Source organism: Lutra lutra, chromosome 9 (assembly GCF_902655055.1).
Source record: "Lutra lutra chromosome 9, mLutLut1.2, whole genome shotgun sequence".
Lineage (NCBI taxonomy): Eukaryota > Metazoa > Chordata > Mammalia > Carnivora > Mustelidae > Lutra > Lutra lutra.
The window spans coordinates 132,896,849-132,912,928 of NC_062286.1; the positions used below are offsets into that span (position 1 = coordinate 132,896,849).

The 16,080-nt window shown below is 43.6% G+C and overlaps 1 protein-coding gene and 1 long non-coding RNA gene across 4 annotated transcripts in view; one reads left to right on the top strand and one right to left on the bottom strand.

Annotated features, from left to right (window-relative positions):
• Window positions 1-16,080, bottom strand: part of UBE2V1 (ubiquitin conjugating enzyme E2 V1) — a 31,206-nt gene that overhangs the window by 8,962 nt on the left and 6,164 nt on the right. Inside the window, exons 1-2 of one of the 3 annotated variants that reach the window (XM_047746758.1) lie at window positions 15,627-15,657; window positions 3,363-3,511 (exon numbers count right to left, since the gene is read on the bottom strand). In XM_047746758.1, the coding sequence (XP_047602714.1) occupies window positions 3,363-3,511; window positions 15,627-15,642 (165 nt within the window). In that variant the 5' untranslated portion in view covers window positions 15,643-15,657. Of the gene's footprint in view, window positions 1-3,175; window positions 3,195-3,362; window positions 3,512-15,626; window positions 15,658-16,080 lie in introns of those variants that run through there. The other 2 variants (XM_047746757.1, XM_047746759.1) reach the window with 2 other exon arrangements.
• Window positions 7,715-14,058, top strand: LOC125109643 (uncharacterized). Its single transcript, XR_007130320.1, has 3 exons — window positions 7,715-7,857; window positions 12,825-12,831; window positions 14,049-14,058. It is a non-coding gene; the product is annotated as an uncharacterized LOC125109643 (long non-coding RNA).

Sequence of the window (16,080 nt, forward strand, 5' to 3'; positions counted from 1 at the left end):
ACGCTAAATGCTGCAGACAGCTGGATTTGCCTGGATTTTGCAAAGGGCACTTGGATGAGAAACTTACTTTTAGGTTTGGAGAACCTGCCTTCTTAAAAAAAAATTTTTTTTTCAAAAACTAACACACATATGGTAAAAAATAAGTTTCCTTTCCACCCTCGTCCCAGCCAGCTAGATCCCTTCTGAAGAAGGCAACTGTCGTCCCCAACTTCTTTCCTGTTGCCCCAAAAGTACTGTAAACACAAAGAAGCACGGGTGTATGTATGACCCTCTTCTGCCCCACCCCCCAAACTCCGGGGGCAGCATTTCCTACACTGCTTTGTACCTTTTTTCACTTAAATATCATGGAAATCATTCCATTTCAGCACACATTAAGCTGTCTCTTTTCAGCAGCAAAACAGTACACAGGATGGTCTCCTGAAAGACACTGACGTGGTTTCCGGTATTCCAAATGCACCAACAGGCATTTGGGCAACACATTAAAAAAAGCTGAGTAAATTCCGAGAATTGCTGGGTCACTTTTGGGATGGAGGATTTTCTTTTGAGTTATAGTTATACAAAAATCCAATAGGCAGATGAGTTACTAAGTCTTCTATTAGATATTTTAATAATTATGTTGCTATTCCAGAGGCCCAGCATATGCCTTGTAGGCTAGTCGTTAAGCGGACTGGTCACAGGAAGCACCTAGAAGCAGACAGTTCTTTTTACGACTTTGTTTTTAACCTTGGGGAGCCAGAGCAAGCGTAACCACAAGGGTGAAAAGCCAGTCAGCGGCAAGCACTGGTGAGGGTGTGGAGAAGCAGACACCCCCATGGACTGCTGGTGGAAATGGAAATGGTACAGGCGCTTGGGAAAACAGCCTGGCAGTTATTGAAAATGTTAAACATAAAGTTACCATATGATCCAGACGGTTCCACTCCTAGGTATACACCCAAGAGAAATGAAACCTTATGTCCACACAAAATCCTGCATACATATATTCACAGCAGCATTATTCATAATAGGCAAAAAAAAAAAAAAAAAAAAAAAAAAAGGAAAACAAATCCAAATGTCTATCAGCTAGTTTATGGATGAAGAAAATACGGTCCGTCTAATCAATGGAATACTATTCAGCCGTAGAAAGGAATGAACAACTGGTAAATGCTAAGACATGTATGAACCCTGAAAACAGTAAAAACTACCACAAAAGACCACATGTTGTGTGATTCCATTTATAGGAAATATCCAGAACAGACAGATTCATAGGGACAGAGAGTAAATGAGAGGTTGTCAAAGGTGAGGGAGTGGGATGAGGGACAGATTGGGAGTAACTGCCAATGGGGAAGGAGGTTTCTCTCTGAGGTAGTGAAAATGTTCTGAAATTAGTGACAGTTGCACAATTCTGAATATAATAAAATCCACTGAACGGTACACTTCACAAGTGCAATCTACAGTAAGTAAATTCTACAATACGTGAATTCCATCTCGGTGAAGCTACTACACACACACACACACACACACACACACACACACACAAAATACAACACATACATGTATGTGTGTGTATATATGCACATACATGTAAATATACAGAGTGTATAGAGAGCCCCTTGCATACTGTGGCCACTCACTAAAAGGGAGAGCCCTGAGGAAAGAGTTAAAATGAAACTCAGGGTAATCCAAGGTGTTGTAGGTAGAACAGAGTATTTTCAATGGAGTTTGGTGGTTCATTTGTCTAAGCGTATGGTTCAGTGGTATTTAGTATTCACAGCGTTGTACACTGCTTCGTTCTTAATTTGTTAGAACCTGAACATCGATCTGCTAATGAACACATCTACTGAACAACTACCCCATGCTGTGTCATTTCCAGGTGCGAGGGAGAGTCAAGGGAAGAGGGTTCTCATCCTCAAGCCACCTAACCCGTTCTTAGGCAGAGAAGAAAGGCAGTGAAGGAGGCCATCAGCAAACAGCGGGCTTTCAGGGACGGCAAGAAACGATCTCCATGAAGAAACACGCTTTCTAGATCGAGTTTTCCCCAGTATTTAATAGATCCAGAAATCCTGGTTTTCAGAGATTTTTTTTTTAAAGATAAAGAAATGAATAAAAATAGTAAATTGGATTTTTTTTAAAACCCAGAAAGTAAAACCACAGGGTCAAAGATGACTCAAGAAGTAACATTAAACAGCAAAGCCAGTCATTCACCGTGAGTGTTTATGACGGTCCACGATGAACAGTAGATTTTCCTAACAGTTAATGAGCATGACCTTCCTCCTTGTTTCAGACGGCGCCACATCCCTCTTGTCTACAGCCCGCGGAGCTGGTGCAGGGCCTGTGCACGCAGTGAAAAGAGTGCATGGCCGCCATCATCTTTAAGCACAAGCACACACAGGAGAGGTCCTGCTGCATTCAGGCAGAATCTCCCGTAGTCTGAAACAAGTGTCATATTATGGGAATCCATTTCCTTACTCCTACCTCATGTTACTACTTAACATTCTGGGTAATTCTATAATGGGAACAAATGAAAACTCAACGTCTAAACAGAAAAGAGATAATGCAGCATAAGGTTAAGAGCACAGGGTATGGAGTCTGAACCCCTTTGGGAATTACCAGGTACGTGACTTTGGGCAAGTGACTTGACTTCTCTGAGTCTGTCTCCTCACCTGTAAAATGTGATGTGACAACACAATAGTAATACTAATGCTACTAACAACAGGTTCTCGAACAATAGGTTCTTGTGACAATCAGTGACTTTTCTTGGGGGTTTTACTATGTACACTAAAAAGTTAGCTAGCACTATGAAGTCTGGGAACCCTCAGAGATCACGAAGCTCTAAAAGAGAGGTCCATCTTCTCCTCCCCGTTGTCTCTGTCTTCCATGCAAAGGCCTCTGGGTCTCATGGTGCCTGTAGGAGGCCCGGGCCAACCAGGCAGGCAGCAAAAGCCTTTGCTGAACAGCTGATGAGTTAGGATGCGGGCGCGCGGCAGACCGGGAAACTGTGAATGAAAACCACAGCCATGAAGGCTTTCCGAAGTTCATTTGGACACGGTCTTCAGAACGCTGGCTGTATCTGAAACCTGTTATTTGATAAGCCCACGAATTTGTTCTGAAGTGCACGTGAGGGTACGATGACCTCACAGCTCCCTGCCTCCACTGCCATGGAAATTCTCACTAGGAGTCTAAACAGGTTTTTGCTTACCATGTAGAGGGATTAAACAGCATCAGAGGAGGTTCAAATATATAAACTGAAACTGGTCAAAACAGAATAGCCACATTTCAGAAAATATACCATTGGTGAGTTTTTCCCGTGATAAGGCTAATATTTCTTAAAAGGAGGCACAGTGAATTTAAGACATTGACATTTATAGCCGTAGCTCGACGCTTACTCTTGGAGGCCCAATTATCATCCCTGTCCATCTTGTAAGTGTCATGTCTTCGTCATCTTCTAGACCCCAGCTAACTGTGCCATCTCCTACTCCTTTCTGGCCTTCTTCCAGTTCTTCCAACAGTCGAAAATTGCGAGGGACTTTTACTCCTAAAATAAATGGAAAGAAATTCAAGATACTAGCAACTCCAGGGGAACCTGTAAGCCTAGATCTAGCTGCTCGTTATTACTATGTGGAAATAAAGATACTGACATGCAAAAAAAACCTGGCTCAAAGCTGTCGTCCCGTAAACTTGCTTACAGAGCTTCCGGGACCGAGCAGCGCGCCCACGAGGAAGGGTTGTGGTTTTGTTTAAGGTGAAGTGACCACTAAGCCAAGCCTAGAAAGACCACGCCCCCTCCCCACCAGGTCCCGCAGCTTCGATAAACTTGACATCAAGAGCTTGTGTCAATATGTTGATCAATTTGGGTCCACAACAGATGGAAACCACCAACACCGGTATCATGAGTAGCAACCGCCTCAGAAGAGAAAAGGCTCCTGCTTTTGTTTCATTCTTATTACACGTTTTTGAGGCTAAGGGTGTGTGCATTTGTTGGAATGACGCTCAGACTACCTCAGGAGGAACAACCAGCCGCGACAGCCACATGAAATAAACACAGTATTCTCTTGATCAGCTACGAGTCAACTGAAGGCGCCAAGGGTAACATTTTCAATTATTCAAGCCGTGGTTTCTCTCTTATGAAAAAGCCCAAAGAGAGGAGTTGGTTCTCTGATTTACTTGTTTCTAAAAATTCCAAAGCCTGCCAAGTAGCTCGTGGAAGAAATCACACAAACACATCTCACAGGTTCAAGCTACTATACCTGAGTTCAGATTAAGGCTTGAGCCATTTCTGGGTGTTTTCCAGAACAGAACCGAGGCACTGGGGACAGAGAGGGGACAAAGCTGTGGAAGGGCAGGGAGAGCAACTCTCTTCTTGTGCTTGGGCTCCGAGCAACCCTCCCAGGAACGTTCTCCCAGCCAGTCCTGCGGGCCTCTCTCTCCCCTCTTCCACCTGCCTCCCTGGCATTTGAACTATAACCTCTGGGGGGAAAAAAACTCAAATTCAGACAAATTATACGCTCTCTTTTGCCTTGAATGCTGAGCCTCCGTCTGGCCAGACTCCCTGAGGTGAGCAGCACTTACCACGTAGCCGTGGAGAAAAACTCACTGGAGGGACTGCAGACTGGGAGGTGGTTCCCAGGATCTATCAGTGCTTCTCAAGGTGGGGCTCCTGCTATTATTCGTTCAACTGGAGTAAATACCAGAGCACCTGCTCTGTGTCGGGCACTTTTCTAGGCAACGGGGACTGACTAAGCAGTGAAAAAACAAAAATGCCTGCCCCCAATGGAGCTTACATGCTAGTGGGGACATATAATCACAGAACAGAAATACAGATCAGAGAGGATGACAGCTGGTGGAGTTCTGGAGCAGAGAGCAGTAGGGGGAGGAGCTCCATCTTTAAACGGGGAGATCAAGGAAAGCCTTACTGTGACCAGGTGTCCTGAGGTCCTGTCCCTAAACTGCGTGAAGGCGCATGACCTACGCAGAGCTGAGGGGAGAGGCTTCCAATGAAGAAACAGCAAGCGCTCAGACCCGCAGGTAAGACCTTGACTGGAATGTCACAGAACAGCAAGATCCCAATTCAGCTAGCAGCGGGTCAGTGAGAGGGAGGAGCAGGGGATGGGCAAGGACTCCAATTACTGATCTGAGAAGACAGTGGGGTTCCGAACAGAGGAGTGGTGGGATCTGACTTGCTTTTTAAAAATAGGATCTCTCTGACTGCTGTGTGCAGAGTGAGGTGAAGGGAGCTTCGGCCTACTGTAAAAATCCTGGCAAGAGAACATACTGGCTTGGGCTGGTGAAGGTGGTGAGAAGTAGTACAATTCCAGATATTCGAGAGGTACACACCGTTAAGACTTGCGGCCGGACTGCCTGAGAAGCACGAAAGCAGAGCAGTCAACTACTCTGGCTTCCCGGCTTTTGTCTGAGCAAGTGGAAGGGTAGAGTTGCCAGTGGTAGTTACATGAGAGGATTTTAGGTGGCGATAACTGAACACTTCACTTGACAGTTCTGTATTCATTTTTTTTTTAAAGATTTTAATTATTTGACAAAGAGAGACACAGTGACAGAGGGAACACAAGCAGGGGGAGTGGGAGACACAGAAGTAGGTTTCCTGCTGAGCAGGGAGCCCAATGTGGGGCTCGATCCCAGGACCCTGGGATCATGACCTGAACCGAAGGCAGAGGCTTTTTTTTTTTTTTAAGATTTTATTTATTTATTTGACAGACACAGACAAGTAGGCAGAGAGGCAGGAACAGAGAGAAAGGAAGGGAAGCAGAATCCCTGCTGAGCAGAGAGAGCCCTATGCGGGTCTTGATCCCAGGACCCTGATCATGACCTGAGCTGAAGGCAGAGGCTTTAACTCACTGAGCCACCCAGGTGCCCCTCTGTATTCATTTTTAAGAATAATTTAAGGTATCTACGGCCATACCACGCTGAACGCGCCCGATCTTATCTGATCTCAGAAGCTAAGCAAGGTCGGGCCTGGTTAGTACTTGGATGGGAAAATAATTTAAGGCCAAGTAATATTATACTAACTTCCCATGTACAATGATGGTATGGTAAAAAAAATTTCCTTTTAGCATAAATGTAAGCAAACGAGTCGGCTGACTGAAGGTAAGAGTAAATGACACGGACAGTACTTTAAAGGAAACAGAATAAACGGGAAAGCATACTTGAATGGCTCATTTGTAAAGCACTGGCATTTTTAATCTAAATAGTTAACTGGATTATTTGGCTATACTGGCTTGCGTTCCTCAGCAAACCCGAAACTAAAGGATGTTTGTGACGTTATAAGCAAAACACCAGACAATACAATGTCTTTTGTCCAGAGAGAGTTAACTCTGAATCTTTACTAATCCTAAGTAATTTGCCTGGGCAGCGGAGCAGGGAGGGGCATCACTGTGAGAGCTGTGGCTATTACCACTGTTTCATGTATAAGCCTGCACTAACGGAAATGAGTACCGAAGGAACATGATCATATGGAGAGGAAGATTGATAAATGTCAGATGGTGTAACATGTGAATTGTGTCCCTGAAGCCCTAACCGCTATTACCTCAGAATGTGACAGTATTTGGAAATAAGGCCTTTAAAGATGTGATTAAGTTAAAATGAGACCACTGGAGCACCTGGTTGGCTCAGAAGGTAGAGCATGTGACTCTTGATCTTGGGGTTGTGATTTCGAGCTCCATGTAGGAGGCGGAGTTTACTTAAACACACACACACACACACACACACACACATATGTATTTTTAAAATCTCTTAAAAATATATAAACAAAAGGGGCTCCTGAGTGGCTCAGTTGGTTGACTGTCTGACTCTTAATTTTGGCTTGGGTCATCTTGGGGTCCGGGGATCTAGCGCTATGTCGGGCTCCTCGCTGGGTAAGGAGCGTGTTTGGGATTCTCTCTCCCTCTGACCATCCCCCCCAAACCCAACCCCGTGCGTATACTTTCTAAAACAAAACAAAACAATACACACACATAAATGAAAACTAAAATGAGTCCATTAGGATGAGCCCTAATCCAATCTGAATGGTGTCCTTATAAGAGGAAATTTAGACAAAGAAACAACGGATGCAAGAGTGCACGGAGACAGAGTGTGTGAGGACACAGGAGGAGGGCAGTCCTCTGCAAGCGAAGGGAAGAAATAAACCTGCTGACACCTTGAGCTTGGACTTCTAGCCTCCAGAGCCATGAGCACATAAATTCCTGTTGTGTAAGCCACCAAGTGTGTGGTACTGTTACGGCAGCCCTAGGAAACTAATGCAGATGCTAGGTGACATTTTAAGCAGCTTAACAAAGTTGAAAAGGTTAGAGACCGAGAAGGTAACAGTGGTTATCTCTAGGTGCAAGAATTATGGGTGATTCCAACCCCTTTTCTATATTTTCTTTTTAAAATCATTTTATTTTTTTCAGCATGATAAGTGTACTCTTTAATCCCCATCCCCTATCTTTTCTGTATTTTCTGATTTCTTTTACCATGATCTCATTATGTGCAAAACAAAACACTCAGGAAATATGCCAACTATACTCTAGACAAGGTCCTATGTCTGGGCTTTCACATTGACTGTTCCCTCTGCCTGGGACACGCTTCCCCCAGATACCTATGAAGCTCCCTTACCTTCTCAGGCCCTCATTCATATGAATAGGAATCTGACTTAAAGGTTTTTTTTTTTTTTTTAAAGATTTTATTTATTTACTTGACAGAGAAAGAGAGATCACAAGTAGGCAGAGAGGCAGGCAGAGAGAGAGGAGGAAGCAGGCTCCCCGCTGAGCAGAGAGCTCAATGCGGAGCTCGATCCCAGGACCCCGAGATCACGACCTGAGCCGAAGGCAGAGGCTTAATCCACCGAGCCACCCAGGCGCCCCGACTTAATGGTTTTTTAAGTGACTAGTTTTAAGTAAGTGGTCCATATTTTTTAATATTATTAAAACCTGTTCAAGACAAATGCACAATGGCAAAGTACAACAGTTACCATAGCTGAGCCCTTTGAACAGAGGCTGTGTGTGCGACCTCTATTGCAAGCTGCTCTTTCTGGAAAGATGAAAAATGTGCCTTCTTGCGTCGGTTCTTTAAATCAGGCTGGACGAGCTCCTGCCGATAAGACTACGTCTCTCGTAAACTTAAGCAAAATGTTGAGGCTGGAAATATTACCTCTTCATTAACAAGCAGATCTGATACAGGAATCCTAATCCAAAGATCACAAGCTCATTGTATTAGTTTCAAATAGTAAATTCAAGTTATATTCTTCTGATGTTTGATTTCTACTTGTGAAATAGGGAAAAAATATTCTCTTATTTAATTCTGTACTTCCAACAGTCATTTCTACCGGATTAGACATTCAGTTAAAGCCCATGTACACAACTGAACCAAAGAAATAAAGGGTTCCACTTATCTTAGGTTCGCATTTGGAACAATTGCAGAGCACCACACAGGACAAAACAATGCACAGTTCTCGCAGTACTGACATTATAGGATCATTAAATTTGATTCAAGTTATAAAACAGGATTCAGAAACAGTTTAAGGGGTGCACGGGTGGTTCAGTTGGTTAAGCATCCAACTCGATCTCAGCTCAGGTCTGATCTCAGGGTCATGAGCTCAAGCCCAGTGTTGGCCCCCATGCTGGGCATGGAGCCTATTTAAAGAAAAAAAAAAAAGTTAAAAAAAATCAAAAACTTTGGAATGGCTAATTATCTATTAGGTTGTCAAAAAACATTCCAAGTGGGAGTTGGAACATACATATAAATATTACAATAATTGTACCATATACTGATGAATTACAATAAGCATTCACTCCATTTGAACAGCAGTTCTCAAGTTTTTCTGGTCTCAAGACCCCTTTATACTCTCTTAAAAATTACTGAAGACTTCAAAGAGCCTTTGTCTATGTGGGTTATAGCTATTGATACTTGCGAAATCAGAAGTCAAAACTGAACAAATCTTAAAAATATTTAATTCATTTAAAACTAACTACAACAGGGGCACCTGGGTGGCTCAGTGGGTTAAGCCTCTGCCTTCAGCTCAGGTCATGGTCTCAGGGTCCTGGGATCGAGCCCCAAATCGGGCTCTCTGCTCAGCAGGGAGCCTGTTTCCTTCCCTCTCTGTCTGCCTCTCTGCCTACTTATGATCTTTCTCTCTGTGTCAAATAAATAAATAAAATCTTAAAAAAAATAAAAACAAATAAATGTTTTAAAAAAATAAAACACGGGGCGCCTGGCTGGCTCAGTGGGTTAAAGCCTCTGCCTTCAGTTCAGGTCATGATCCCAGGGTCCTGGGATCGAGCTCCGCATCAGGCTCTCTGCTCAGCAGGGAGCCTGCTTCCCTTCCTCTCTCTCTGCCTGCCTCTCTGCCTACCTGTGATCTCTGTCAATTAAATAAATAAAAATATTAAAAATATATATATATAACACTACAACAAATCATCATGTATTCAGATAAATAACCTATCTTATGAGATAACTAGTTTCCAAAGAACAAAAGAAAATTAGTGAGAAGAGTAGGATAGCTTTACAAATTTTCTTTAATGTCTGGCTTAAAATAGGGAGTGTTAAGAACCGAGGTAAACTGGAGAATATATGTCCTATTCAAAGGGGACAGTCAGGGGTACCTGGGTGGCTCAGTGGGTTAAGCCTCTGCCTTCGGCTCAGGTCATGATCTCGGGGTCCTGGGATCGAGCCCCGCATCAGGCTCTCTGTTTGGCGAGAGAGCCTGCTTTCCCCTCTCTCTTTCTGCCTGCTTGTGATCTCTCTCTCTGTCAAATAAACAAAATCTTAAAAAATAAATAAATAATTAAATAAAGGCGACAGTCACTCCTTTGGTCTGACCAAGTATCTGTGGGTCAAGTTCTGCTTATGAACCATCACTATGTGTGGGGACACCTAATTGTTCTCAAGAATCTCTTTGATCCCTAACATCCTAGATTTAGTTCAGAGAGTTCTTAAAAACTTTTTTGTCAGAAGGGTAAGATTGATAACCACTATGCTAATCTGGCATGGGGTGGTTAAGTACTTTGTTAACCTTTATTTATCTAAATACTGAAGAATTTAAGTCCACAAACTCAACAGCTGGGAACTGTCACTCTGAATTCATTTTTACTAAGACATAAACTTTTTTTTTAAAGATTTTATTTATTTGAGAGAGAGAGAGAGAATGAGAGAGAGAGTGAGCATGAGAAGGGGGAGGGTCAGAGGGAGAAGCAGACTCCCTGCCAAGCAGGGAGCCTGATGCGGGACTCGATCCTAGGACTCCAGGATCATGACCTAAGCCAAAGGCAGTCGCTTAACCAACTGAGCCACCCAGGCGCCCCTAAGACATAAACTTTTATTTTCACTCAAAAACTGACTAAAAGCAGAGTTTGGAGAGTAAGAACAGCTAGCAGAAATCAGGAATTATAAAATTATGGAGTGGTGGGGCGCCTGGGTGGCTCAGTGGGTTAAGCCGCTGCCTTCGGCTCAGGTCGTGATCTCAGAGTCCTGGGATCGAGCCCCGCATCGGGCTCTCTGCTCAGCAGGGAGCCTGCTTCCTCCTCTCTCTCTGCCTGCCTCTCTGCCTGCTTGTGACCTCTCTGTCAAATAAATAAATAAAATCTTTAAAAAAAAAAATTATGGAGTGGTTCATTCAGTTTTTTTCTGATATTTACACAGGAGTGGCTAATGAGCACCTAGTTAAGTCGTTTACTGAACTCTATTTGGTAAGGCACTATTCTGGGGTTAACCATGTTTAATGTGTGTAAAACTGAGCTCACTCCACACTTCTGAGCAAAAAAATCCACACGTTTCAGGCCTGCAAATAAAGTTTGCTAGGAGGGGTGACTGCCTGGGCGACTAGTCAGTTAAGCGTCTGCCCTTGGCTCAGGTTGTGATCCCAAGATCCTGGGACTGAGCCCTAATTCAGGCTTCCTGCTCAGTGGGGAGCTGACTTCTCCCTCTCCCCTCCACTGTTCTCTCTCTCTCTCTCTCTCTCTCAAATAAATAGATAAGATCTTTAAAAGAAAAAAAAGTTTGCTAGGCTTTTTACCTGCTTGTCAACATTTTCCTATAAATTTGTCAGTAGCATAAATGTTTACAACTTCTTTCTGTGCAAAAATACCCAACGCTTATCCAATACCATGCTAGACCTTCGAGGGGCTGGGAAAGAAATAAAAACAGAAGTCTCACAGCTGAAGTATAAAGTCTCACTATGAAAACAAAATACACATGCAAAAAGGTATACCATACAACGCTCAGTAAAACAGAACAGTCTCAGAACTGGATGACAGAAATACAGCCTATCACAAGGCAATGAAAGGGTCCAGGACCCCTCTGAATTTGATGAAAGCTGGAGGTGGGGCCTTGCTACCAAGAGGGACCAGACTTTATCCCCAGGGTCACTATGCTCCAAGTAGGCCAAGAGATGAGGTGAATGTCCTGCATAATGCTCAGGGTGGGCAGGGACTGAGGAGAAGCCAGGTTAGGAGTATGCAACCAGCGACGTCTCAGGATGCAAAGCCAGAAGCATCTGCTTAGAGCAAATATTATGGCAGAACATCTTATCAAGGCGCCAGGCGGTGGGAAACTGAAGGAACGTTAAGAGGGGTGCCTGGCTTAGTTGGTTAAGTGTCTGCCTTCGGCTCAGGTCATGATCCCAGGATCCTGGGACTGAGCCCCACGTCAGGGTCCCTGCTCTGTGGGGAGCCTGCTTCTCCCTCTCCCCCTGCCTGAGGTTCCCTCGGCTTGTGTGCACTCCTGCTCTCTCTCTTTCAAAAAAAAAAAAAAAAAAAAAAAAAGGAATGAATGTTAAGAGACTTAAGGCAGCACATATCAATTTGCATGACTGTGGCAGTGGTTCCCATTCTTAGGATGTGAGAAAAAAACTGGGGTCTGTACACAGCAGGCTTAATATAAGTATTTGTTGAAAAACCCCAAATTGGAGGTAGGGGGAGAGGATAAAAAGGTATGCAAACTCCATTTTATAAAAAACATAAGCACAGGGGTGCCTGAGTGGCTCAATCAGTTAAGTGCCTGACTCGTGGAGCCTAAGATTCCCTCTCTCTCTCTTAATCTCTCTCTCTCACTCTGCCCTTCCCCCCCCCCAAAAAAACAGCACAAGGTCACCCATGCTTCTTTGTATGGAATAATGATCTTTACATGTCACAAACACACAGTCATGAGGACACCCACCTGGTCTACCATTCCATTATTTAAAGATTCTATTTTTAAATAATCTCTATACCCAACGTTAAGGCTTGAACTTGCAAACCCAAGATCAAGAGTTGCTCGCTGTACTGGCTGAGCCAGCCAGGTGCCCCATTATCATTCCAATTTTCAAATGCTCAGTCAGAGCAATGGCTAAGTTATCTCCCACATAAAACAATCAGAGTGCATGCTAGAGAAAATTCTATAATCTCTCCACAAAGGATTAAGAGCAAGACCTGGGAATCAAGTCCCAGCTCCACAGTCTCCTAGCAATCTAGCTGTGTGCCTCTACCAGCTACCTCGAGGCTCAGGGAAACAGGGATGCCATCACTCCCTGGCGCTACGGGTGTCAAGAAGAACTGGCGAGATGAAACCTAGAAAGCGCTGTGTGTAATTCCTGGCAGAGTAACTTTTCTATCGCATCACTTTCATTAGCACATTGTATCATCCATCATAAAATAAAACCCCCAACCCCTCGCCTGATCCCATAATCTCCCCAGCTACCATCTCATTTCTTTGTTCCTTCTTAGCAAAAAACCTCAAAGGGTTTTTTCTTGTCTGCCATTCTGCACCTTACCTGCACCTTTCTGTCTAGTCACTCACCAAAACTGCTCTGGTCAGGGGCACGAGCGGACCCTCTAGCAAAATCCTGGGGCAGATTTTCAGCCCCAATTCCCACTTCCTAGCGCTCCAGTGGCAATTTCAGGGGCTTCTCTGAGCCTCAGATTCTCTATCTCACTGACTCTTTCGTCTCACCTCTCTAACCTCCAAATACTGACTGCCTGGCCTCAGGGCATAGCCCCCAGACCTTCCCCTTTCTGTCTCTTCCATTCCCCCACCCCCAGGCTATTTTACCAAAACCAAGGAGGCCGGTAGTGACTTTACAATTTACATTTCTAATTAACTGCCTCCCTGACCTCTCAGTTTAGATGCCTACAACCTAAAACACTTCCAAACAGAACCCTGTATTCCTCAAAAAAAAAAAAACAAACCCAACAAAACAAAACAAAACAAAACAAAAACTCCCAAAACCACCCACTCCTCTATCTCAGTATATATGGCACAAACATTTACTGGATTGCTCTGGTCAAGTACCTTGGGGTCAAGATGAGAAATCTTTCCCTTACCCCCCCCATACTCAGTCCATTTCCAAATACATTCCAAATATGGTCATTTTTGCCATGTCCACTGTGATCCCTGTAGGCCGTGCCCCCCTCAGCGTCCTAACTGGTTGCCCAGCCTATTGGCCTATACCTACAGTCTCGTCTCCGCGGTGAGCTTTTTAAAGTAAGTTTGCTCCTGTCACTCACCCAACCCTCCACTGGCCCACCCAGCACACACTGGAGCAACACCCGCATCTCCAGCCTTTCCTGTCACCCACTCCCTTGCTCCTTGTCCTCCCTCGGCCATCCCCCCTTCTTTCAGTTCCCACATGAACTGGCAACCTCACTTTCTGCCTCCCCTGGGAATCTCTGGATGGCCGGTGGGGCGGTTCTCTTACTCCTCACTAAGGCTGGACTTCCCATTCCCTTATCTTGCTTTGCTTTTCTTCACCGCATTGCCTACCACCTGACATTTTTAATACGTTCATTTCTAATTATTAGTTGTCTATTGTCTCTCCCATCTGAACATAAATAAGCTCCATGAGAGGGAAACTCCGTTTCTTCTGTTCACTGCCAAAGCTTCAACCCCACGAGGAGTGCTTTGCCAGCCTCTGTGCTCAAGTGCTTGCCGACTGAATGAATGGGTGGCTGGGTGTCAGCGAGGGATCTTATTTCGGAATGAATAACACTCCATGTCACAGAATTCTAACTCTGGTTTATTTCTGAAAATACAGCATGGAAACATTCATAGCACTATTAAAAGAAAGCCATAGTGTTAGAAAGATTATGGAAGTATGGATTAAGTAGCTGAAGGAAAGTTATAAACTGAATTCTGAATGATCTTGGGAAGAAGCAGAAATCTTAATTTAGAAGCCAGGCAAAGTTCTTCTTGGAGCGCTCCTCCCCCACATCCCTTTACCCTCACGCAAATGTCTGTGCTGGACCTTTTCTTTTTTCTTTACATTTTATTTTCTTTCGTTTTTATTGTCTGACTCACTCTCAGAGCTTCTCGAGCTAGAGCTGTGACTCATTCAATCCTGCCTCCCCAGAATCTGGTGTGTTACCTGGCATACAATGGTGCTCAATAAATGTTTCCTGACAGGAGACACAGCACTAGCTCTTCCTTTCCTACTGTAAACTCTAACATGGTCTACTGTGGCCAAAACACTGAACACTGATACCACGTAACTGAGAAACCTCATGTCTTTTATTTTGAGATCATTAAAAACTGAAAACTAATTTTATTTTTTAGTCAAGTATGATAGAGACTTATAGGGAAATCTACATTTTTTTAAATGACAGAAAACTGTTTTTGTTTTTTTTATCCAAATCACACAAGCCAAAGGATTCTTCACTACAAGATGACCTTTGTTTCATGAACTATATATGAAAGCATGTTACTGATATTCTACACCGTTTAGAAACTATATACAAAGTTAATACATCAATATTTTCTACAAAGCAAGTGCATTTAACTCCACATGGTCTGACTACACCCTAGTGCTAGAACTTCAAGGGCTATCCAGGGACACAAATCCAAATACTGGTGGAGTTCCGGGGCACCTGGGGCTGGCTCAGTAGGAGGACTGTGTGACTCTTGACCTTGGGGTTACAAATATGAGCCTGACACCGGGTGCAGCGATTACTTAAAAATAAAATCTCTTAAAAAATATGTATTATTGGAGTTCAGAGATCCTATAGACCTCGTATCAGTTACAAGTTAGGACTTCATCCCATCCTGAATGGAAAGTATAAGCTTAAAATGATGATACATTAATTTTAACAAAAGATCTCCGTGAATATACTTAAAAATTAAATCCACACATGTCAAAGAACAGAAGCGTAATAGGTCAGAAAAACTTAAGAATACTCCTTGTATGTTTAGTTCCTATGGCACTTAAATCCACTGAATCAACCTCAATATTTGTGTGTGAATCTTACACCAAAGGCAGCTAGAGAAGCAGCTTCAAGGGACAATACAGAGGATGGAGAAACGAACTCTTGTTAATCTTGGTAAACTATTAAAAATTTAACGATGGAAATGTTAAGATAACTTCACCAAAGTGCTAAGATATCACAGTAGTCCAATATTTTTTAAAAGAAAATATTCGTCCTGTGTAATTTCAGAATTCTTTCCAGAAAGATTTTTCCTGGATCTGTGTCAGCATCAAGAGTCAGCCAGTTACTCTCCTGGCTAAGTATAAGCTGAAAAGTCAGCAGCTGCAGGATATTACAAAGAAAATATGACAACCAGGTTGAAAAAGCATGAATATTTGATAGGGTTTTACACCATGTCATAGTAAAACACTTAATGCAGTAATTGGAGACACAGCAACACAGTAAAGTATTTGTGGTACAAAATGGATGTGAAGCCCTTTAAAACACCTTTTGGGAAAGTCATAGCCACAAAGCAGCAGCTCCTATAGCACCCCATCCTGGAAAACCCTGGCCTGGCTGAGCCTCACAGGTTTTCTCCTGAAAAGAAAGTTGCAGTTAAAACTGGTCTGGTTGCCCATTTAAGGAAGACTGTGAACTAGGAGTCTGGTGCTACTCCTGTTTTGGAAAATAAGGAGGCCTGGACCGTGATGCACCAGCTTCAATGTTTCTGAAAAGTAGCTATAAAGTCAGGGGCAGGTAACTTTTATTCCTGAGCAACTGCCAAGGGCAGTCTGGCTGCATAGTTAGTGCCTGCCCAGAGAAGCAGAATTGTTCTCTCCTCTACACCAATCATCCTCCAAGTATGGTCCCCACACTTGCAGCCTACACATCCCCTGAGAACTTCCTAGAAATGTAAATTCGCATGCCCCATCCCAGAACACCACAACATACTACACAACTA